This window comes from Podarcis bocagei, assembly GCF_964188305.1.
Source record: "Podarcis bocagei genome assembly, chromosome: 11".
NCBI lineage: Eukaryota > Metazoa > Chordata > Lepidosauria > Squamata > Lacertidae > Podarcis > Podarcis bocagei.
The window spans coordinates 48,452,494-48,478,205 of record NC_138136.1 but is presented as its reverse complement, the minus strand read 5'-3'; the positions used below and the strand labels follow the sequence as shown (position 1 = coordinate 48,478,205).

General features: G+C 44.4%; 1 protein-coding gene across 2 annotated transcripts; it reads left to right on the top strand.

Moving 5' to 3' along the window:
- Positions 1–5,688: 5,688 nt before the first annotated feature.
- Positions 5,689–24,187, top strand: IL7R (interleukin 7 receptor). Of its 2 annotated transcripts, XM_081213042.1 has the most exons (8): positions 5,689–6,027; positions 10,922–11,057; positions 11,814–11,971; positions 14,217–14,368; positions 16,117–16,273; positions 18,556–18,652; positions 19,695–19,770; positions 21,925–24,187. In XM_081213042.1, exons 1-8 carry the CDS (start codon positions 5,934–5,936, stop codon positions 22,417–22,419), a joined length of 1,365 nt encoding a protein of 454 aa, XP_081069168.1. In that variant the 5' UTR covers positions 5,689–5,933; the 3' UTR covers positions 22,420–24,187. The 2 variants fall into 2 exon arrangements, with proteins under 2 accessions (XP_081069168.1, XP_081069169.1); XM_081213043.1 differs by lacking the exon at positions 5,689–6,027 and having other exon boundaries at positions 10,982–11,084.
- Positions 24,188–25,712: the final 1,525 nt, after the last annotated feature.

Below are 25,712 nucleotides of genomic sequence, written 5' to 3'. Positions count from 1 at the left end.
AAGGATGTAACAATTCTCAGCCATAAGATGACCTAATTCAGATCTGAAATGGTAGATAAATGTTGTCCTCATTCTGAATGTGGCTGCGATGTGGCAGTTCGTAGCCATACAATGACCTAATTTTCATCAGATATAACTAGAAATTGTTGTCCTCTGACTCTGGCTGTGCATGAAACAAGTTTCCTGCTCTCCCCGCTTCCTTGCTTTCTTCTGCCATCACCAGTCCTCTCACTTTTAACACTGGCAATAATCCATTTTTATAAAGCAATGTATAGTTTTTATTTTATTTTAAATTATATTTATATCCTGTAATTCCTCCCAGGAGCTCAAGTTGCTGTACAGTGGTACCTTGGGTTACAGATGCTTCAGGTTACATACGCTTCAGGCTAACCCAGAAATAGTACCTCGGGTTAAGAACTTTGCTTCAGGATGAGAACAGAAATCATGCTCCAGCTGCGAGGCGGCAGCGAGAGGCCCCATTACCTAAAGTGGTACCTCAGGTTAAGAACAATTTCATGTTAAGAATGGACCTCCAGAATGAATTAAGTTCTTAACCCGAGGTACCACTGTATATGGCCCCCCCCACACACACACACATTTTATCCTCACAACAACCCTGTGATCTTCCTGGTTCTGCTCCTGACACTCTACTAGGGATGGGTGAATTTCAATTTCTCTCTGTTTCTCATTCCCCCCCCCCCCATCTTAAATTCACGTGAAGGAACCTTTCTGACATGATGGGCCAGATCTTTATCACACACCCATGCCAACTTGGACAGGTTTGTGGGACAGCCACCTGTCAACCACCTTGCATCATACTGACATCAGGTGACCAAAAGCTGGGTGTTCCCAGCCACTTGTCAAAGTTGACCATCAGGAGTTGGGCAAAGGGTCTCCAGACCAATGCAGCCACCAGGATTGCACTCTCAGCTGACCAAGTGGAAGGCCCAATCCTACTAGCAGCAGAGGCCGGCATCACCAGTGCATTCTGAAGCAGACACCTACAGCCATCTGGACTGAGCTCTACCCCTGATGTCACTCTCAGGAGCTGGAGTCATGCGCAGGGTCAGCAATAAAACACCTGATGTCAATGAAGTCAACTCTTCATTCAAAGAAGCAAAACAAATCACAGCAACTTTTCCCAGTAGGTCTGGCTCCAATGAGGCAAGGCTGAAGGTCTCCTCCTTCCCATTGCTCTCTAAAGCTCCTTCCCTGGTTTCCTCCCCAGCAGCCTAAGGCTCCATCACCTTGTCTCTCATTCTTCATTTCTCTGCATGCTCTGGGAGCCGATGGGGGAGGGGAGCTGGTCGCAGCAGGAGGGGGGAGAAGCTGCCTTTCCTTGACCATGCAGCCCTCCTCTCCTGCCTGCTAAACTTGATGGCAGGTTTATAGGCCAGAAGGACATCTTGTATATACTTCTGATTCCGCTGAATAATCTTTCCCCGCAGAGGTGTGTCTGGCATCATCACTGTATAGCTTATGCTCTTTGCTGAAGATGCACACAACAGGCCTTTGACACCTGAGATTCATCTCCTCCAGGACCCACCCTATTCTGATAGCGAATTGTTTTAATTGATTTTAATACTGAATTTTTGCATTGTCGTAACACGCCCTGGGACCTTATGACGAAGGGCAGGTAAGAAATCCAACTGATGAATAATAAAACAAAAAACAATGATATATGCTATTTTCCCATTGAAAAGTGCCTTCCTGCCGTGGATTTTACCTGTGTATCTTTTCCCCAGGAGGAATGATATGCATTTGGGAAATAACGCAAGCAGAAAGTCCCTCTTCCTGTCTTCCACAACAACTTCATTGTTGTTGTTTGGGGGGGGGGTGTGGCAGGTTAAACCTAAAAAAGAGAATCAGAAAACTACATGGAGTATAGTGTAGCTTTGTAGCACTATCCTCAGATATCCTTTGGTATCTGAAGTGTGCATGCACACGAAAGCTCATACCAAGAACTAACTTAGTTGGTCTTTAAGGTGCTACTGGAAGGAATTTTTTTATTTATCCTCAGATAAGTGAATCAAAGTTTTCAAAAAGTTTCATTCTCAAACTTCAGGACATCTGAAACAAAGTACAGCTTGTTTTTCTCTATCACCCATAACATCAATCTAATTTTAATCTCTGCCAGCCCAGCTTTTAGACTGCTTATAGAGGTGTGTGTGTGTGTGTGTGTGTGTGTGTGTGTGTGTGTGTGTGTGTCTTTATGTGTGCAAGTGTACGCACAGAATGTGACACTCTTGTCTGTGGTTGATACATTTGTTTACAATTGCCTTACCAGAAGAACCACTGGCGCTCATTAGCAACATTTTACAGACGAGTGCAGCGTAAAAGTGAGTGACTGTGGCTTATATGTTTCTCATGTAGAGCAGAATTTGTTCCTCAGCGTGCATTTCATCGGCTAAGGGGGCAGGGAGGCAGAGAGCACCAGTTTTCTTAGAGGCATTTCAGGTAACTAGGAGTCTTCAGAATTATTTTAAGTCAATGTGCAGAAGTCAGCACACCTCACCTCACCAGCTATGTTCCTTTCTTCTCCCTGCCCATTGTTTCTCCTATCTTTCATAAACCATCACCCTAAGACTCCTCCTCCAACTCCCCTCCCCCATGTCTTCAGGATCTCTCCTTTCCTATCTCACCCTTAAGCTTCCTACCCAGTCTATGGGCTTTGTTTTCATATTTTGCTTTTGCATGTGAATAAATCATTGGGACACGGGTGGCGTTCTGGGTTAAACCACAAAGCCTAGGACTTGCTGATCAGAAGGTCGGCGGTTCGAATCCCTGTGACGGGGTGAGCTCCCGTTGCTCGGTCCCTGCTCCTGCCAACCTAGCAGTTCGAAAGCACGTCAAAGTGCAAGTAGAAAAATAGGTACCTCTCCGGCGGGAAGGTAAACGGCGTTTCCGTGCGCTGCTCTGGTTCGCCAGAAGCGGCTTAGTCATGCTGGCCACATGACCCGGAAGCTCTACGCCGGCTCCCTCGTCCAATAAAACGAGATGAGTGCCGCAACCCCAGAGTTGGCCTCGACTGGATCTAATGGTCAGGGACGCCTTTACACCAGGACCTGGGAAACCAGAGTTCAAATCCCCACCCCTCAGTCATGGAGCTCACTGGCCGCCCTTGGGTTGGTTATTGGCCACTATAGACTGTTTTGGAAACTTGCTTGTTCACTTTGCATTTGGATATCTCATAATTTCTGCACGCTGATTCCTGAGATGAAGGAATGGTTTTTTATCTATATTATCTATATTTGGATATAATTTGATGCCATTTTGAATCAAAATGGTGGACAGAACCTTTCAAAACTGCATTGATTGTAAACACTGCACTGAGGTTTTAGTTTTCTGGCACCTGTGTCTGCGCAGATGCGATTTCCGGCATCTGCACATGCATAAACATGATTTCCGGTGTCTGTGCATGCGCACCACAGAAGCAAGTCCCTGCACTGCACTGTGCCGGTTTACCGCAGCCCGTGGGGACTCATTGAGTGAGCGGCTCATGGGCCGGTTAAACGACCCCTGTGGGCAGCCTGTGGGCCATGGGCCTTAGGTTGCTGACCCCTGGTTTATTGTATAGTTTGCATTCTGTTCTTAAGGGGAGAGGGTCAAGGCTGCCTGGGAGTGGGCCCCAGCCAACAGAATGTGTGATGGGCTCTGTGGGGTGGTGAATGCTTCCCTCTGTGAGGGAGCCTTCCCAGACCCACTGAAAGAGATGATCATTAAACTAATAATAATAATAATAATAATAATAATAATAATAATAATAATTGGACCCAGCCAATATGGCTATCGCCCAGTCTCAAATCTTCCATTCTTGGGCAAGGGATTGAGCGGGTGGTTGCTGAACAACTCCAAGCACACCTGGATCCCTTCTAATCAGGATTCAGGCCTCATTATGGGACTGAAATTGCCTTGGTCACACTGGTCAATGACCTCTGACGGGCTAGGCACAAAGGTCAAAGCTGTTTCCTAGTTCTGCTGGATCTCTCAGCGGCCTTTGATACAATCAACCATGACATCCTTCAAACCGTCAAGAGGAGCTGGGAGCTGGGGGCACTGTTATGCAGTGGTTCTGCTCCTTCTTCCTGGGCCGTGTCCAGAAAGTGGTGGTGGGGGATGAGTGTTCGGATCCCTGGGCTCTCACTTGTGGGGTGCCTCAGGGTTCTGTCCTCTCCCCCATGCTTTTTAATATCTATATAAAGCCACTGGGAGAGATCATCAGTGGGTTTGGGCTGGGTGTTCATCAGTATGCAGATGATGCCCAGCTCTACCTCTCTTTTAAATCAGAACCAGTGAAGGCGGTGAAGGTCCTATGTGAGTGCCTGGAGGCGGTTGGAGGATGGATGGCGGCTAAAAATTTGAGGTTGAATCCTGACAAGACAGAAGTACTGTTTTTGGGGGACAGGAGGTGGGCAGGTGTGGAGGACTTCCTGGTCCTGAATGGGGTAACTCTGCCCCTGAAGTACCAGGTGCACAGCCTGGGAGTCATTTTGGACTCACAGCTGCCCATGGAGGTGCAGGTCAATTCTGTGTCCAGGGCAGCTGTCTACCAGCTCCATCTCAGATGCAGGCTGAGACCCTCACCTGTCCGCAGACTGTCTTGCCTGAGTGGTGCATGCTCAAGTTATCTCCTGCTTGGACTACTGCAATGCGCTCTACGTGGGGCTACCTTTGAAGGTGACTCAGAAACTGCAATTAATCCAGAATGCGGCAGCTAGACTGGTGACTGGGAGTGGCTGCTGAGACCACATAATACCAGTCCTGAAAGACCTACACTGGCTCCCTGTACATTTCCAAGCACAATTCAAAGTGTTGGTGCTGTCCTTTAAAGCCCTAAACAGCCTCGACCCAGTATACCTGCAGAAGCATCTCCACCCCCATTGTTCAGCCCAGACACTGAGGTCCAGCTCCAAGGGCCTTCTGACAGTTCCCTCACTGCAAGAAGTAAGGTTACAGGGAACCTAGCAGAGGGCCTTCTCAGTAGTGGCGCCCACCCTGGGGAACACCCTTCCACTAGATGTCAAGGAAATAAAGAACACTCTGACTTTTAGAAGACATCTGAAGGCAGCCCTGTTTAGGGAAGTTTTTAATGTTTGATGTTTTATCGTATTTTTTAAAAAAAATGTTGGGAGCTGCCCAGAGTGGGCAAGGTATAAATAATAATATTTTGTTTGTTTGTTTGTTTATTATTATTTATTATTATTAATTACAGAACTAAAAAAATGAAAGAAGAATATTGGTCTGGTTTCTGAGGATTCTGTTGATGTTCTTTCCATCTTTGGACCACCTTTTTTATTCCTATTTAAACTTTCTTTCTTAAGATATCAGTGCAGTTGGGCAATGAATGCTCTTTTCATTACCAGAGGACAGGAGCGTTCAAACGGGAGAAACTGCTTTGCTTATGCAGCAATATTTGTCATGGTTTCATAAACACAAAGCAAAGCAACACAGCAGCTGTGATTTTATGTGGGTGTTTAAAAAAAAATCAACTGGAATACCCCTTAAATGCACCTATCTATCTATCTGTCTATCTATCTATCTATCTATCTATCTATCTATCTATCTATCTATCTATCTATTTGCCAGTGCATCCATTGGCCTACGCTGCAGAACTTAGCTCCGCTCCTGTCCTGGCCCTGGAATTTATGATCTGCCTCTAGTGCAGAACCAGGAGGTGATGCTAAAGCTACGGGTGTGAATCTGTAGACTGTGGTGGTATCTTTTCATCTGATTTCCCTCTACAAGAACACACTCCTTGGTTTCCTGTTTCGCTCTGTGCCCACTTGTCTCTGTGTTTATGTTTCCCCCTGCCTGTGGTTTGCCTTATCAAAGGCTTCTCTCTAAGAGCGAGGATATAAAATAGCAAGCAAAGCTGTTTCTCCGCCTTTGTCTCTCTTTCACAGAAACAGGGGAGAGAAGAATGTGAAGTCAGGATGGCCGTTGCAAGCCCGGCGCTGTGTGCTTTCTTCTTCATTCTCCTTCCTGCCATTGCTGCTGAAAGTGGCCTGGAAGACTATTCGGGCTCTGGTGAGTCATCTCATGCTTTTCTCTAAAGCGCGGAATAATTCCGAAATTCAAAATTCAGAGGATGGCAGTGTTTCAGTTTCCATGTTGTGCTGGAAACTGTGAATTCGGTGGGTTCACCTTTAAATGTGGATGGGACTGGATTGCTTCTTCACTCTAGTATGCCATTCCTGCCCCACTTGGTGGCCCCCCTGCTCATTCTAATTGGTGGGGCCCGGACTTCCACCCCACTGGGAAGGAAAGGAATCCAGTCACCCAAAATGTAACAATATTTTTTTCTAGAAAAAGAGGTGTCAGAACTCACCGTGAACACCTCCCTTGTTATCTTTATAATGCCAATGGTACCCACCTGAGAGGTGCTGGAACTGAGTTCCTGTGAGTTCCCGTTGGGGGGAAGCCCTGCCAATGGTATTTTTGGCTATGCCAAGCTGCCACAGAGTGGTCAGATTTGGGGCAAAACCCTCTAATCCCCAACAAATAGGGCACACAGTTTTCCCCCCTCCTTGACAGTATAATTTTCGGGGTGTTCACACACTGACATTCAGCAAATATACACTCTCAGCACAAAAGTCAAGCTGTGCTAATAAACATGGGTACTCTTTTACCCATACAGTGGTACATGTGTAGAGACATTTGTGTTCAGTGTAAACTGTGAACAAGCCTTCTGGTTTTACCTTGGAGTTCTGCCAGAAAAGACCAGACTTCAGCACTTCATGAATAAGCATTCATAGAAAGCTCCAGCCTTCTAGCTGAAAAGCTGCCTAGTCAGACCAACCTTTCTAAAGAGCCAGGAACCTGCAGCCTCACAGGTTTAATTGGACTCAAGCTCCCATTAGCTCCAGCCAACATGGCCAAGGCTCAGGGGTGATAGGGCTCTGGAGGGCCACAGGAAAGAATTAGTGGCAGCCAAAATTCCCATGACTATATTTAACCTCCTTGATAACCTGAATTCATGTCATCCTTGTTAAGACTGTTGTTGTTGTTGTTTAGTCGTTTAGTTGTGTCCGACTCTTTGTGACCCCATGGACCAGAGCACGCCAGGCACTTCTGTCTTCCACTGCCTCCCGCAGTTTGGTCAAACTCATGCTGGTAGCTTCGAGAACACTATCCAACCATCTCAACCTCTGTCATCCCCTTCTCCTTGTGCCCTCCATCTTTCCCAACATCAGGGTCTTTTCCAGGGAGTCTTCTTTTCTCATGAGGTGGCCAAAGTATTGGAGCCTCAGCTTCAGGATCTGTCCTTCCAGTGAGCACTCAGGGCTGATTTTCTTAAGAATGGATAGGTTTGATCTTCTTGCAGTCCATGGGACTCTCAAGAGTCTCCTCCAGCACCATAATTCAAAAGCATCAATTCTTCGGCGATCAGCCTTCTTGATGGTCCAGCTCTCACTTCCATACATCACTACTGGGAAAACCATAGCTTTAACTATATGGACCTTTGTTGGCAAGGTGATGTCTCTGCTTTTTAACCAGGGGCAAATGAGTACAGATCTCCTTGTATCTATGACAGTTATATCAAAGGGCCAAACTAGATGTGGTATTTCCAAAAAGAATTGCTGTTACGCTTGTTTATTTATTTTGCAAGAAAATAGCTGGTGCAGGGGAGTCTGAGCTGGATTGGGTTTGGAAATGGAGGCTTAACTTGGGGATGGGGATCCTGTGGCTCACCAAATGTCATTGGACCCCAGCTGCCATTAGCCCCAGCTATAAACCCAACTGGAGGGACACAAGTTTCCCAACCCTACTTGAATCTCCTTCCCACCCACCTCCGCTGTCCCAATCCATCTTGGCCCCACACGAACTATTTGTTGTTTTACATCAGCTGCATAAGGGCAACTAAGTAGGTGGCAAACTCTAGGCCCAATTCAGATGGACATCATGTCCAGTTTGGCCCAAGGAGGTGCAGATGTTCTCATCCCTTGCTAAGGCTGTTGGTCCTGGTACAGCTTGGTCTGAAACACCAAATCCTCCTTTTCTTGTGTGTCATGCTCTGCTGCAACTGGTGAGTTGCCCTTGATTTGCCATGAAGTGTGCAAATGCACAAGCGATGCAGGTTGCTCCCAGGTCAGACTATAGGCTGATCTAGCCTGGTGTTGTGTGTACCAGCTATGGGTGGATGAATCTATCCCCTTTGATATTGCCCTGTTTCTAATTTTTCCTTTCTAAAAATGATTTCTCCACTTTCCCGAAGAAATTTGTCAATTATTTGTCATTGCTGCTTTTTTTTAAAAAAAATCCTCATGAAAATTCATCAGCATTTTTAGTGCTCCTGATGAACACATTTTCCTATGCAGTTTTGACACAACTTTATGCAAGCAGATTTTCCTAATACAGTGCATTTTAAAATAATATATGACCTGTATGCACATTTTTATCAAATATATGCATTTTAATGCTCACATTTTCTTACTATGTGCACTTTTATGCATATTGGTTGAAGATCAGCTTTGAAAAATTCACGGAAGTGTGACTTTCGAAAGATATTTGTGTTTTGGTTCACCTGTTGGTTCTAGAAGTCCGAATTAAGTTATTTCAAATGCAAACAAAATCAACTTTCTCTCCCATTCCCACTGGCTGCAGCTCTCAAGGGACCTCTCTGGCTGCGGCCTTACCTGCTTCCTTTTAACAAGCAATGCCACTGTCATAACCTGGGACCTGTTTACTATGCTGCTTCAGCCAAAGTCCCACCTTCCTCTGAGGATCCCAGTCCTCTTCTGTATCTGGTCACCATAGCACCTATCCAGAGGTGGGGACCCTGTGGGAGCCAAAGTCCCATCAGACTACAGCTCTCTTCAGCCCTGGAGAGCTTAGCCAATGGCCAGGGATGATGGGAAGTGTAGCCCAACCACATCTGAAGGGCCTCACGTTCTCCACCCCTTTCTCAAAGCTTTCAGATTAAATTAGAGTTAGGGAACCTAACACCTCTCACACGTCTTTACCATGTGGTGCTGAACTTGTTAATGCTGTGAATTAAAAGATGATCAACAGTGCTGTGCAATCGTTCTAGGAAACATGCAAACGAAAGGTGTAATGCAAGGACAATGAGTCATTGAGAAAAGATCTGTTGTTGAAAGTTTCCTTGCTACTCTTGCCTCTTCTAGAGGGAACGCGTTGACTAAGAGAGAAGTGGCCATGCGCCCCACATCCTACCCAAAGCTGGCGCCCTCCAGATGTTTTAGACTACAATTCCCATCATCCATAGCAATCTGCCATGCTGACTGGGGATGATGGGAATTGCAGTCCAGAACATCTGGAGGGCACGAAGGTAGGCTGTAACAGAGGATTGTCCTCTAGCTGAAGGACTGTCAGGGGATTTAGATTTACCAGTCCAAGTCTGGTTTGAACATAAAGAAGCATAAGAAGCAAGAACAGGAGGCACTTTGAAATTACCCCAAGGGGTGGCAAGCAGACAGGGGAAGCACCCAGTTTCCCCCACTAGGGTAAGATGTATTGTATTCCTTAGAATCTTCAGAAAGATTTGCTTTGAATGACAAAGACCCAGTATGGGTTTCCTCAAAAATGAGTTATGCCAGACAAATCTCATTTCTTTTATTGTTAGAGTTACAGGTTTGGTGGATCAGGGAAAGGCTGTGGGCATAATGTGCCTTGATTTCAGCGCAGCTTTTGACAAAGTCCCCCATGATATAAATTATATTATTATTTTTTAAAAACTAGTGTTTATACATACAAATTAGCACATGCAAATTAAATGCACATTAGTGCCTTGGCCCTTTTTTCTTTCTTCTTGGCAGTGCATAAGCAGCTATCCACACCACCTCCCAGCCTAGCCCCTTTCCAGCAAGCAAGCAGTAAAAATTGCATTTATGTACTTATTAAAATATGCATTTCCCACACTTTTTTTGATGGGCTGCATCAATAGGAGTATAGCATCTAGATCAAGGGAAGTAATAGTGCCACTGTATTCTGCTCTGGTCAGACCTCACCTGGAGTACTGTGTCCAGTTCTGGGCACCACAATTCAAGAAGGACACTGACAAACTGGAACGTGTCCAGAGGAGGGCAACCAAAATGGTCAAAGGCCTGGAAACGATGCCTTATGAGGAACGGCTAAGGGAGCTGGGCATGTTTAGCCTGGAGAAGAGGAGGTTAAGGGGTGATACGATAGCCATGTTCAAATATATAAAAGGATGTCACATAGAGGAGGGAGAAAGGTTGTTTTCTTCTGCTCCAGAGAAGCGGACACGGAGCAATGGATCCAAACTACAAGAAAGAAGATTCCACCTAAACATTAGGAAGAACTTCCTGACAGTAAGAGCTGTTCGACAGTGGAATTTGCTGCCAAGGAGTGTGGTGGAGTCTCCTACTTTGGAGGTCTTTAAGCAGAGGCTTGACAACCATATGTCAGGAGTGCTCTGATGGTGTTTCCTGCTTGGCAGGGGGTTGGACTCGATGGCCTTTGTGGTCTCTTCCAACTCTATGATTCTATGATTCATCCCCATCTCCAGCTGTGTGCCTATGCTGGATGCTAATAACGCCCTGCCCTCCCGCCGCCCCATACCATGGAATTTGGCGGGGCTGGGAAGGGTTAAGCACAGATGCCGGCACACAAGATTTCATGTTAGCTCAGCAAACGCTCAAGGCAAACATGTGATTCTGCCAAGATTCAGGTAATCTGGTCAGAGGGCAACCTTGGCCCCCTGCAATCTCAATGGATATTTCTCAGCTTCCCACCACCACCATCTATAAGAAGGTAAATACAAAATGGAACCATGGACCATCAGAGAATGCAAACAGAAGGGGGAGGGGAGGGGGAGGGGGAGGCTGAACTCAACAACTAAAATATTAACGGTATATTATCAGAGTGCATTCCTTAAGAAGTACTTACAACTTGTCAGACTGCAGTCCACAGCATTACTTTTATAGTCTTCTCTCCTCAGGCACCTGTGCAGAAAGTGAAATGGACATGGACTTCACGTGTGTCGTTCGAATGCCAGCGATCCAAACAAATATCTTGCTTTGCAACATCACGAAGACTGGGATGAATCTGAGTGAGGCTAATGCTCAGTTTACTCTGTAAGAAGCTTTCCAGTGCATTAAAATGTGATTACTTTTCTGTAATAATTCCTGAATCAAATTATCTTAATAGTTCAATGTTCCAGTGGACCTTCTTAGAATTTCTTGATCTTGACAGTTCATCAAGAAGAATTAATCCAGTATTAGATGCTACTGCAAGGATGTGCAATAATATTCGCAGTAGTAGCCATACGTCTGGGAAATCCTGGACATGTCCTCTTTTTTGGGGGGGCATCATAACCCTCCAGGGGGATAAAAGAAATTTAAAAGCGTTGAGAAATATCCTCTAACACAGGGGTCAACAAACTTTTTCAGCAGGGGGCTAGTTTACTGTCCCTCAGACCTTGTGGGGGGCTGGACTATATTTTTTGGGGAGGGAATGAACGAATTCCTATGCCCCCCAAATAACCCAGAGATGCACTTTAAATAAAAGCACATGTTCTACTCATGTAAAAACACACTGGTTCCCGGACCGTCCGCAGGCTGGATTTAGAAGGCAATAGGGCCAGATCCGGGCCCCGGGCCTTAGTTTGCCTACCCATGCTCTAACGCCACTGACAAGCACCTAAACAAGAGATTCCCCAACACCACATCCAACACTGTGATGAAAAGATTGTGCTGAAATCCTCTCCTATTCTGTATATTTAGGACCATTAGGTTGTTTGTCAGTTTCCAAAAACAGAGTCATAAATTGTTATGTTTTCATAGCGTTTGAAAGCTTCAACTATTTCATTTCAGCCCTAATATCCTTCACAGGTATGGGGAAAAAACCTACAGTTGCTTAATGGAGAGCCAGCTGCAAGGCAAATGTCCTTTCGAAAATGTTGAATTAATTAATCCCGTGGAAGTTTGCTTGAGCGTGACGACGATACAGCAATGTGTGGAATGCCAGACCTTGAAAGCAAGCGATATCAGTGAGCTCCTTCCCAATGTTATCATGTGCATGATTTAGACTTGTTTGCAATTTCTATACCTAACAGTTACCTCTTCCAAGCCCACACTTGACCAGCGTGTTCACAAGAATATCAAGGGGGACTTTGTCAAAAGCTGTACTGAAATCAAGACACATTATGCCCACAGCATTCCCCTGATCCCTGATGCACATTGCCAATACATATAGCACAAATAAATACTCCATAGGCTCGTGACCAGTTAGGAGCTGTCACTTCCAACACTACTAGGCTTTGCCATATCTGAATGTAGTCCCACATAACCACTTGTTGCATGAACGTTGGCTGTAGATTCACATTCACGTTCCATCTCCTTTGCACAAAATCTGGAAATATGCAGTCTTCAGAAATATTTGCTTTGAATGACTAAGACCCAGTATGGATTTCCTCAAAAATGAGTCATGCCAGACAAATCTCATTTCTTTTATTGTTAGAGTTACAAGTTTGGTGGATCAGGGGAAGGCTGTGTTCATAATGTGTCTTGATTTCAGTGAGGTGTTTGACAAAGTCCCCCATGATATTCCTGCAAAGACGCTGGTCAAGTGTGGGCTTGGAAGAGGTAACTGTTAGGTAGATTTGCAGCTGGTTGACCCAACCCAAAGAGTGCTCATTAATGGTTCCTCGTCATCCTGGGAAAAAGTGACAAGTGGGGTGCCACAGCATTCTGTCTTAGGCGAGTTGTTGTTCAAAGGCTTTCTGAACAACTTGGACAACGGAATTGAGGGGGTGCTCATCAAATTTGCAGATGAAAACAAACTGGGAGGGGTAGGTAATGCTGCAGAAAACAGAATCGGGATTCAAAATGACCTTAATAGATTGGGAAACTGGGCCCCAACTAACTGAATGAATTTTAATAGGGACAGATGTCAGGTTCTACACTTAGGCAGGAATGACCAGCTGCACAAATATAAGATGGGGGGGGCACCTGGCTTAGCAACAGTACATGTGAAAAGGATCTAGGGATCTTAGCAGACCACAGGTTTCACAAGAGTCAAAAGTGTGATGCAGTAGCAAAAAAAACAAAAGCAAAAGGATAATGCTATCCTAGGCTGCATCAACAGACATATAGTGTATTGATCCAGGGAAGTTATAGTCCTGCTCTGTTCTGCCTTGGTCAGACCACACAGAGAATACTGTGTCCAGTTCTGGGAGCGAGAATTTTTAGAAAGCTATTGACAAGCTGGAACGTGTGCAGAGGTTGGCAGATAAGATGATCAAGGGTCTGGAAACCAAGCCTTATGAGGTTCAGGATACTACTAGAAGAGGCCTATAAAGTTATATGGATTAATAGGTGCAAACAGTTGGATAAACATAAAGCACCATACTCTGTGGAGTTTCCTGGAAATAAGTTCCACTATGTTCATTGAGGCTTATTCCCAAGTGAATGTGTACCTGAAAGATTATTGATGGATCAATCCATCAACCTCTTGGGTCCGGCATCACTTTCATTGTGTGTGTGTGCCAGTATCCATACCCAGCAGAGTTACATCTCAACACAGCTCCTTCCTTGGAAGCATCTTCGGGGTTGAAGGTACACACAGTAGACCACAAACACTCATGGAAGCCATGAAGATTCAGATTACTTGATGGGCATAAAAGCATCTTGGTAGCAAATATATATATAGACATTCACCACTGCTGTGGTCAAGGCATGTGTAGAGTCCAACAGAAGTCTCTCTTCTTCTCTCACTGCAAGGCGCAAGCAAGAGACTCCCAACAAGTTACAACAAGTTACACAGAACCATTGTTATTGGTACTTCCTGTCACACTACACATGTCCATAGAACAGCTCCCACATAAAATGTCCTTGCATAAACAAAACAATCTCAGCCTTCTGCTGCTTCTTGAAACTATTTCTTTTTTCTCCTCTGTTTCTGGAACAAATTATTGTCTTTCACACACACAGAATATCCAACAAGTGCCACGTGCCTCATACACCCTACTGATCACTAACACTCCTCAGGTGAGGACCTCCTGCAACACTCCTCAGGTGAGGACCTCCTGCAAAATCAGGAGGTCCATTCTGCACAATATAGGAAACAGGCCTTTGGTGTTGTGGTACGTGCCTTTTGGAATTCTCTCCCATTAAACATTAGACAGGCGCCATCTCTGTTGTCTTCATCTTCCAACAAGTCTCCTTACTAGAGAACTTTCTCAGTCCGCTTCCATGACCAGAATTCTTTTTAGATTTCTATGTTCTCATTTACAGTTAAACCCGAAGCACCATTTGACTTAGGAATTATCTACGAAGAAGAGGCAGATGAGTATTTCGTTAATTTCTCAACTCCACACAATGGATGGTATCTTGGGGGACATCTAATGCATGAACTAGCATACCGGCAGCAAAACAAACACTGGACTGTGAGTAAGAATGTGTCATTTTAATTGACCATAAGTGTGCTCTTTCCATTTTCAGTTCTGTATGTGTCAAAAACAGATAATATTTGAGATCTGGCTTTTAGTTGAAAGCTACATGCAGTTAGATCCAGAAAAAGTTAGTTGCACTTTGTTCCCATTATAATGAACAAGATTGGAGTTAGTCATCATGGCTAATTTTTCAAATTGTTGTCAATGAATAAAAAAGTGGCTAAATTGCAATGCAATCCTCTGGCTCCAGCCGGGGAGGGCGGGGTACGAATAAATAGATAAATAAATGATGATGATGATGATGATGATGATGATGATGATGATGATGATGTATAACTGCTCAGGAGTAAGTCCTATTTAATTCAATGAACCTTAGCCCTGTGTGTTTATAGGATTGTGGGTGTGCTCTGGATGTAACCTGTGAAAAATTATATATCCACAGTGGACTAATTTATGTACAAAGTGGGCTCCTTAATTTAACACCATAGGTGAGGGAGTTGTAAACAGTTGGTAGCAATGGCTGAAATCAATTTGGAAAAATTATTTAGCATACACTAGGAGAAAACCAGTAAATGTATTTCAGCTTATGAGAGGTGTAAGCCTAACCCACAAATGATATTAAAGGAAAATCAGAAGTACTTTACAGTGGTACCTCGGGTTACATACGCTTCAGGTTACAGACTCCGCTAACTCAGAAATAGTGCTTCAGGTTAAGAACTTTGCTTCAGGATGAGAACAGAAATCGTGCTCCAGCGGCTGGAGGCCCCATTAGCTAAAGTGGTGCTTCAGGTTAAGAACAGTTTCAGGTTAAGAACGGACCTCCGGAACGAATTAAGTACTTACCCCAAGGTACCACTGTATACATAAATTAACTGTGGGAAAGGGAAAATACAAGGAACGGTGTAAGCAGGGTAGGGTGAGATTAGGATACAATTATATGGGAGTGTGAAACAATTAAAGCATCAGGGAAAGAGGCTATTACATAGAAGGGCTACAGATGTGAAAATTGAAATCAACTACAATTTAACTATTGCTTAAGCATACACTGGACCACTTAAATCCCTCCAGTCAAGGCTTCTAAAGCTATGCCATTAAACACATTCACTGAACGTCAGAGCACTTATTTGTGACTGAGCAGTGCCAAGGCCTGGTTAGAACAAGCCTTGTGAAATTTGTATTCCAGGTCTGTCCCTCTGTTGGTTCTCAGACGGTAGACCTGCGCTCTATCTATGGATGGAGCTGGCATCCAAACAATGTCTTCTGATTCACCGCTGAAGCCCTGAATTCTTTCCCTGCCTCCCTTCATGTCCTCTAGGCCTTCATTCGTTGCACTGCTGCTACAACCAACTTCACAGTCCTTTCCCTATTGCACTTCTCTAAAAAAACAAAATGTACAAGGCCACATTCCCTTCAATAATATGGGCAGAACAATACAGGGGTACTTTGCAGGGCTGGTGTAGCCCACACTTTCTCAGCCACTCTCTCACACAGGACGTGGGGTCAGCTCACATAACTACGGGGACCAAATCAAATTCTCTTCCATCCGTACCTATAATCTGGATTCCAATAAAAAAGCTTTGTAATGGGCTGTTGTTCCCCCTGCCAGAAGTCTTCTCTTGGGCAGGAAGCTTTGAGGTAAATAAATGTTTCACTATGTGCAAAAGCTTGGAAACCTACTGGTTCTCAAAGCGATTTTTGTTTCCTGACTTTTTGATAAACAAAAATTTATTCCCCCTTTTTAGTCCAGACCGACCGAATTCCTGACATTAAAATTTCTGGCAAAGGAATTTCAGCTGGGAACATATGAGATGAAAGCCCGGTCAAAGCCCAATGGCAAAGATTTCAAGGGCACGTGGAGTGAATGGAGCTCTTCGAAATCCTTCAAAACTGCAGCAAAAAGTAAGTACAGACTTTTGCTTCACTGCAAACCAAAGTGCATCACGTGTAAGTATCTCATTACAAATATATGCTAAATGTAACGACACATCCAGTAAAGGGCTTCATTGCCATTAAGTTCGTAAAATTCTGATTGGAGTTTGAGACGGGGGGGGGAGCCTTGTTGCATAAATTATCACTGATCTCCACACCTCAGGGGCATAGACAAATTCATGGACGATAAAGCTATCGGTGGTCCTAGTAGCCGTGTTCTCCCACCCTCTGAATGTAGGGCCATAAGAACCCACCCCACCCCCCATGGCCTTTCTGAGAAAGGAGAGATCTGCCAGGAGAACAAGGCTGGCATTTAGGGGCCTCTCGAATGTTTATTCAAGGTTGTAAAGAGATAAGGAGGCGTGGCGTGGTGGGGCCGGTGGGGCCATTGCAGGGAGGAGGGGGGCGATGCCCATGTAAGGAAATAGGAACTTACTATAACTTTCGATTTCCCAGAAATCAGGTGGTTTACAAGATATCAGGTGATATTGTATTCTGCAAATGTATAAAAAGCTGGCACGCTCACAATTGAGTGTGCAGATTGCGAGCTTATTGCACTGCACCTTTGCTATGCATACGCATTTCAAATAAACCCTGTTGTACCCTGCAAGGTCGTTTGCCACTTTGTGTGAATCTGTGCTCCGGGGACCCAATAGCAGATATGGAACAGGTCCAACATGAATACCAGTTGCTGAGCAACTTAAGCCGTGAGGACGCTGTTGTGCCCAGGTCTTGCGTGGAGTCTTCCCAGAAGGCTTCTCACTAGCATTAACTAGATGGGCTTTGTGTCGAAACTGGGAGGGCACTTCTTATTTATTTATTTATTTATTTATTTATTTATTTATTTATTTATTTGCTTTCTTGCTTGCTTATTTATTATATTTTACATACTGCCCTTCACAGGAAGCAATAACAAACAAAACCAATAACCCCTACCCCAACAGTTTAAAAGGCCACAGATTGTTTAATTAGCCAAAGGCATGGGAAAAGAGGAACTTTTTTTTGGCCTGGCACCTAAAAAATGTGGTGGAGCTAATACAACATCCTCAGGCTGGCATCTGCACTGCACCAACCTCCCCAACGCCTTGATCCCCCATTCTGGTAAACAGGTCAGCAAGGCAAAATGGGACAGTCCTGAGTGTAGGTGGGTAGAGACACTGGCGGAGATTGACTAAGATTCCACCTAAACATTAGGAAGAACTTCCTGACAGTAAGAGCTGTTCGACAGTGGAATTTGCTGCCAAGGAGTGTGGTGGAGTCTCCTTCTTTGGAGGTCTTTAAGCAGAGGCTTGACAACCATATGTCAGGAGTGCTCTGATGGTGTTTCCTGCTTGGCAGGGGGTTGGACTCGATGGCCCTTGTGGTCTCTTCCAACTCTATCATTCTATGATTCTATGAGACAATGGTCTCCTTGTGGCTAATGGGGTCCATTAGACTCCCTCAACAAAATGGCGGTTGCACTGGATCAAGACAAAAGGCTTTAAGCATTAGCACCTGGGCAAGAATGAATGCAGAAAGCCGGGGCAATTGAGTGTGACATGTCACACCACAATTCTCTCACAGTTTCTCCTCAGAGATGTGTAGCTCTAGGGGGAGTTTTTTGCGGGGAAATGGCATGGTTCCTGATCCCTCCTGCAGTTTCTGTTTCAAAGGCAAAACCATTGGATAGGTGATGAAGTATTGAACATACGTCCAACTTTCCTCAGAAAATAGGGACATTCTATTGTTAGGCCTGGGGCCTAGCAGAATCGTAGGGGCCGCAAGAGGCATCTAGTCCAAAGCCCTGCAATGCAGGTATATTTTGTCCAACTTGGGGCTCGAACCCACAACCCTGAGATTAAGAATCTCATGCTCTACCAAGAAACAGAGCAACAGGTCACAACGGAGGTCTTATTTCAGCCTAGATAAAGTGAGGTCCTGAGACAGGACATGAACAGGTTGGAGGTCTGGCACTGGACCAGGTATGTTGGTCAGCTGGGGAACTAGCTGGGAGGGAAAGACTTTATAGCACCTAATGTGATGTCAGCTGGCAGTACTTAAGCTGCGACTGTAGCTTAGAGAGTTCATTTGACCCTATAGGCCTAGCCTGGCTGCTGAGAGCTGGTGGCACAGGAAATAATGTTGCCTGCAATAAGTTCTGTTTCAAAACACACATCCTTGGCATACATGTTTAGTGTTATATAGTAGGTATAACACTAGTCATCATCACCACCATCATCATCTATAAGCCTGTTTGGTGTTTGTTTCCTCAGATTATAATAGCAACATTAGAGATGTGACTGCATCCATTTTATGCTTCTTTGCGCTCTTCGCTGTGATCGCTCTGATCCCAATACTTTGGAAAAACAGGTAATCCTAAACACTCTTCATCAAAAGAGTGGTCCTAAGAACACAATTCACTTCTGGAATTTCCTCCCATGCAAGCCTTAATGTTGTGAATGAGAACGTTGCAAAAAGCAGAAAAACATGGAATCAGTACAAACTAATGGCTGTTTCAGACATGAAGTTCAGTGTAGCTACAGTAACTGCAAACCCAGAAATGAAATGAGAGGTGCTTCTCAAAAGAGATGTGTTACCATGGGGGAGCTGGTCTTGTGCACCGGCTCTCAATTCCTATACTAGTAAGGGTAAAGGTAAAGGGGACCCCTGACCATTAGGTCCAGCCGTGACCGACTCTGGGGTTGCACACTCATCTCGCTCTATAGGCCGAGGGAGCCGGCGTTTGTCTGCAGACAGCTTCCGGGTCATGTGGCCAGCTGACTAAGCCGCTTCTGGCAAACCAGAGCAGCACACGGAAACACCGTTTACCTTCCCGCCGGAGCGGTACCTATTTATCTACTTGCACTTTGACGTGCTTTCGAACTGCTAGGTTGGCAGGAGCAGGGACCGAGCAACGGGAGCAACGGGATATGGCAAAACCAGGGTTTCACTGGTACAAGGGAGCCTACACTGGCAAAAATATCCCCAACTTTTAACCCAGGAGCTGTCTAATGAGTGGAACCCAAGCCCACCGCCAATCTGTCTGGTGCAACATCCCTAAAAGTGGCATATATTTGCTCAAAATATATCTCCAGTGGATTGTAAACATTGGGTTTTCCATCCACATCTGAAAGTTTCATTGGTAGAATCCAGTATAGAATAAGATATTCAGTAAGAGGTTAGGCCTGCAATGTTCCTCACTGAGGAAAAGGGACTCTCCAATGGAGCTACCCAAAAGATGTTCCCAGTAGGTTCTACTGCCACAGAATTTTATGGGTTTAGAAAGCTGAGAACATTTCCATGGAGGTAGTCACTCAAGGGCAGTTGGTGTTCTTCATAAATCATTCACAAGCAATGTTGTAAGAATGTTCGCCATCACTTCCTTTATTGCTTTATCTCTTCTTTTTTCCAGAATAAAGCCTGCTGTGTGGCCCACCCTCCCTAACCACAATAAAACTTTGGATAAACTCTGCCACAAACTAAGAAAGGTTGGTGCTTTTGCCTCTTCTCATTGCAGGATAGTAGAAACTAGTACCATCAAGTTCTTAGCAGTTTTGTGTGGCAGGATGGGGGTAGGGGCGGATTTTCTCCCATTATCAGTTTTCTTCCTTGTAAAAATTGCCTTTTCTTTATTGGCTATATTTAAAAAAAACCAAAAAGATTCATATACCTCTTAATTGATGAAAGCTTTCAAGCCATTTACATAAAACAATATGAAATATGGATGGGGGGGAAATCAAACTTTAAAAACAAGTAGATCCGAAGTATATCAAAACGTAGGTAATATTTGCAGTTTTAAAACTGATATATGGTATATAATAAAACTACATGTCTGGATAGGCTTCCCGTCAGCTGTGGTGGAAGTGCAGTGGCAGAAGTGCAAGATTAGTTCAACCACTGCACTCTCTGGTCTCTCCACTGCCTCCCTCTTCCAATAAGCACTGTATTGGGGCTGATTGGAGTCCAGGCATATTAAGAAAATTAGGATTAAAAGATGTGTGTATTTGGAGAAACGCATACTGACGTGCTGACGAATTTTCATAAGGGTTGGTTTTTGTTGTTGTTGTTGCAAACTGATGCAGAAATGTAAGAATGAGAAAATGAAAGACAGCACAATCAACAGACTTGCCTTTCCCCAGCCACAGCAATGACACGCTTATTCCGATTCCATAAAGGAGAGCTCTTAGGGCTAGGAAAGTGTCTCACAAACCTTTACTTTCCAATGGAGGAGGTTTCATGTGGTTTCTCAGGCTGTGGTACTTCCCACATAGGAAATTTACCGCCTGCGAAGCTCTTTCACCCTGAACTGGGTGGGTGGTCTTCTTCGTCACTCTCTCCCAGCCCTCATTTCCTATCCATAAAATGTGGGAAACAGAAAATGAATAATGGCTTGTTCATTTTGAGGATGAACTAGAGGAGGGCCCAGAACCGCTCAGCACTTGGGAAGTTCTCTCAGTAGAAATGATTATTGTTTATTTCAACTGTTTAAGTGGAATGCATGCGGAGAGCTCAAAGTGTAGTCTCGTTTACCCTGAGCAGTAAATCTGCCAAGAGGGCCAGTGTTACGATCTCTGAACAGGCTGGGAGGACACAGCTTGCCTGAGGTGGCCCATCAGTGCCGGATTTACGTATAAGCTAAACAAGCTATAATTTAGGGCCCCACTCTCTTGGGAGCCCCCAAACAAATTTAAAGGGGGGAAAACTGGATGCACATTTCCAAAATACAAGATGAAAAACAAATAAAATAAAACCTACATACAGCAACAATGTTTTGTTTTGTTTTGTGTTGTGTAGGCTCCTATTTGTTATGTACAAATGGCTTTAGATACCTATTAGGTCCAACGAAATGAACTGGACTCCTTGGCAGGTTTTGAATAAACATACACAAATTTATTATTGGTAACATATAGATAGATAAATTAAGGATCTTTACAATTTTATAATATGCAGCGAATAACTCGTGCTGAAAAAACAGAGAGAGGAGCTGAGGGAAGTCTGGGGGGAGGGGGGTTTCTTTTATGGAGGGGGTGGGTTAAATAGGGGGGAAATGAGGATGACATGTTTTTGATAAATTGTTATGTTGAAATTCCTAACAAATATATATATATATATATATTAAAAAGATACCTATTAGGTCCATAAATTACCATATAGCATATATTCAACACAAAAAACAGCGACAAATTGTTGTTGACAAAGGACAGTGGGACATATAAAGGGCCCCATTACCTTCAGTAGCTGAGGGCCTCACCAAACCTAATCCTGCCCTGCTGTCCATAGAGGCCTACTCATCCCGTAGACTCAGAAGGCAGAATGCTGAGGTGGTAGAATGACCTGCTCCTTCAAGTTAAAAACTCCCAACAAATTATAAATCCATACAGCAGTCAAAGCCCACTGTGCCATGAGATGTTAGTTTCCATTTGCACACAGTTTTGTTTTGCTTTCACATCTGGAAGTAGCATTCTCCACCTGTAGTCTGAAGTGGTGCAGTCCATTCTCTCTCTTTTTCATATTAATTTTTATTAGATTTTTCAAAGGTTTTAACAAATTTACATCACAAAAAACTATAACAGTCACTTATATTTTTCTTTTTGACTTCCCACCCCTCCCCTGTCACACGAAATATCCCCGTATCCTGGTAGAATTCCGAAGTAAGCTTCTTCAGTCCCGAGAGTTTGGAATATGTCCCCATCCATAAAGTGGATAGCATTCGGGCCAAGTCAGAACGTTTGCTGCTTGCCTGGGATTTTGATGTTCCAGAAAAGATGGGGAAAGGACTGGAACAAAAGAACCTGGTTCATATCAACCATGGGTGGCTGAAACTGCCTCTGGCATATGAAGGAATGTGGCCGGCTGAGACACTGGATAAGCATGTGGACAGAAGACTCCTCGCTCCTGAGGATGACACATTAATCAATGCCAACCCATATGAGAAAGGTGGTATTGGAGACCAAGATGGCGGTAGTGATGCTCTCCTCAACCATGCCAGTTCTTCTACGCATCCCGCTGCTATCCTGCCTGGACCTGAGTCTGATAACTGTCTTCAAGCTTACGCAGATGTAACAGTTCCAAATAAAGAAGAGGCCTATGTCACAATGGCGAGTTTTTTCGAAAACAAGGGGAATTTTCAAAACTAGCAGTTCTGGCACATGGCATGATTGGGCTCTCCAAGTATCTTTTTTGGGCATTGACCAGATCAGTGAGAAGATTACACCAGTCTTGAAGTTAACCACTAGCCTGGTAACCATAGGTGACTCGGAATTCCATGCAGGCGAGTGCTCCCTGCATGGAAACCTTGGGGGTTGCTCGAGGAAATAAGTCTTGTCCTGTGTCCAGCTTCTGTCAGCCATCAGCAAGCGACTTTTCACAGAATCATAGAATTGCAGAGTTGGAATTGCAAGGGTCATCTAATCCAACCCCCTGCAGTGCAGGAATCCTGCCCGCAGCCATCCCTGGGTGGGCTCGAACCTTTTTCCAGGCTCGTAACTTTTGTGGACTTGTTTGCAAGGCTGAATTACATGACCTGGTTTTCCATGCTGGCATCTCTTGCCCTGCCCTGGCTCTGAAGTTTGCTGCTCAGCTTTGTAATTGACGTGGGTCAGGGACAGGTTCTGGTTTTCTCGTCATTGTAGCAACACTGGGAAGCTGCACCAGCAGAACCACCGCCTGCTTCAAAGCTCTTGAATGAAAAAGTACTATAGGTCAGGCGGGATCTGAAAAACCTCTATTTTAGCCTAGCCTCCAGTCTTAGGCAGCAGTGCTTCCAAATACCAGGAGGGGGAAGTGTTCTTGTGCGCAGGTTATGCTTGCAGGTTTCCCCCAGGCACCTGGTTGGCTCATCAGAACAGGATATTGGATTCAATGGGCCACAGCAGGTCTTCTTGTCTTCTTATGTCTGCATTTAGCTATTTCCCTAAGGTCAAGTTGCCTGTTGCTGTAAACACGAGTCACTGAAAATATTTTCTTCTGAGCAATGCAGTAAAAATGCTCTGGAAAGAACAGGTGCTTACAATAGTGCTTTGTCAGTTTTTTCAATGGAGACTTGCCAGAATAAGGGCTGCATTCTAAAATCATTGATGTGTACAAAACACTGAGATGTTTGCAGAGATTTCATTAAACCCAGACAAGTTTGCACCTCCAGAATACTGGATTGCACTGCTTTGGAGTTTTTAGGACACCCATTGGCTGTATCCACCACCTCAATTGACTTTTGTGAAGAAACAGCCGAAAAGTTGCACAAGAGCACGTTCGTCGAAATGGGGTTTCCGTGGGAGAGGCTGCCAATGATTTGTACACACTCGGGGGGTTTTTTAGCCTTGCTGCAAAAATCCAGTTCTCCAGTAATCCTGAAAAGAGTGGCTGACAGTAGAAATATTGTTGATCTTTTAACAGCTCTGTTCCAAATCAGTCTGGCACATGTCATGCTGTTGAATTGTGTAGGATTTTTTTTTTATTATTGCAAATGTGGCTCCTGGCTGATCAGCATAGCTCTGATAGATGGATCTGCCCTTTATTAATTTGTCTAATCCTCTTAAGAAGACAAGAACAGCCCTGATGGATCCGGCCAGTGGCCCATCTAGTTCATCATGTTGTTCTCATAGTGGCCAAACAGGTGCCTGCAAGCAGAACCTAAGGGCAACAGTTCTTAGCGGTTGGCATCGCAACTTCGGCAACGAATTCCTTGTATGAATTGTGTGTTGTGTGAATAACTCTTGGTTACATATACAGATAGGTAGCCGTGTTGGTCTGCCATAGTCAAAATAAAAAAATTCCTTCCAGTAGCACCTTAAAGACCAACTAAGTTAGTTCCTGGTATGAGCTTTCGTGTGCATGTATCTGAAGAAGTGTGCATGCACACGAAAGCTCATACCAAGAACTTAGTTGGTCTTTAAGGTGCTACTGGAAGGAATTTTTTTATCTTGGTTACATATGTTACTTCACTGGTGCATTTTATATGTACTGGTTGATACAGCTATCAATTCATTGCCTGCTACTGTAGCAACAGTTAAAACTTGAATTCTGTCATGAATTGCTGCTTACTTTCTCTGGAGGCTGACAGTGCAATCCAGTGTGTATCGGCTCAGCCACATTCCAATCATTTGCTGTTTACTGATGATATGTTTTTGCTGCTGAAGATTTTGCTGAAAATGTATTGGGTTGGATATAAAGATTACTGTGTGGTTTTTATTGCAGCATATTGATATTCTTTCTGATTTTATGGGCCAGAAGGGGCACATTCAGCTTCTAATATATATGTGTGTGTTTGTGTGTGTATATAAACATAAACACACAGACGTACCCGGACGTATACAGATATGCTAGAATTTGCTAGAATGTATATGTGCTCATCTTTCTACTGGTGAAAAAGGTCTCAGGCATTTGAAAATGTTTTACATTATTTTTTTATGTATGTTTGAAAATGAAAATGAAGTAAACTCTTGGCATCAGTGTTACCCAGTGAATGCAGTTTTAATTCATATGCACTTGACATTACTAAGGAGTACCAGAAGCGGTTTTTCTCTCTCTCCTCCCTGCCTCACTGAAAGGCAATGAGTCATCCTACCAACAGCCCGTTTAATTGTTTTGCTGACATATTGGACCATAAAAATCTGTATAAATCCAGGGACTTTGGAAGCAAGGGGGTCATATAGATTTCTGAGCCAAAGCAGATTCCATATGCAAAAGGAGAAATGGCAGGTAAAAACCAAAAGATGCACTCTGGCAAGGATTTCATCACTCGTCTTTTTTACTTCAGGTGCCCATCTTCTTGGGGGAAAACTAATTGTGGCTTCAGCAATCAGAGTGGGTTGCATTTCAACACTGGCTTTGCTTTAGCAGAAAGTACTTCTGCTTACAAGGGATGCGGGTGGCACTGTGGGTTAAACCACAGAGCCTAGGACTTGCTGATCAGTAGGTCAGTGGTTTGAATCCCCGTGATGGGGGACCCTTTGTTCAGTCCCTGCTCCTGCCAATTTAACAGTTTGAAAGCACATAAAAGTGCAAGTAGATAAATAGGTACCACTGCAGCGGGAAGGTAAACGGTGTTTCCATGCGCTGCTCTGGTTCGCCAGATGTTGGGTTGAAATAACGACAGACAGGTAGAGTTTGTCTAACTCACCAGCCAGAAGTGGCTTAGTCATGCTAGCCACATGCTAGCTGTACGCCGGCTCCTTCAGCCAGTAAAGCAAGATGAGCGCCGCAATCCCAGAGTCGGCCACGACTGGACCTAATGGTCAGGGGTCCCTTTACCTTTACCTATTTCTGCTTGCACAAGTCGAAGCACCCCATTTTTACTGTTCTGCCCTCCACTCACCTACCACAAACCTGACAAGTGGGTCCCCCACAATCCTCAGGAACAGCTTTTCAGTGGAGAGGGAAATTAAGTGGGTATGAGGGATCAACAAAATTCAGGTGCCCGGCCTTGTTCATG

Bases quoted from the DNA above. Each gene is read 5' to 3' on its own strand.
- IL7R (XM_081213042.1), top strand. From the start codon at position 5,934: ATGGCCGTTGCAAGCCCGGCGCTGTGTGCTTTCTTCTTCATTCTCCTT. The intron at 11,058-11,813 runs GTAAGAAGCTTT...TATCCTTCACAG, and splicing joins GCTAATGCTCAGTTTACTCT to GTATGGGGAAAAAACCTACA. The intron at 14,369-16,116 runs GTGAGTAAGAAT...CCCCCTTTTTAG, and splicing joins AGCAAAACAAACACTGGACT to TCCAGACCGACCGAATTCCT.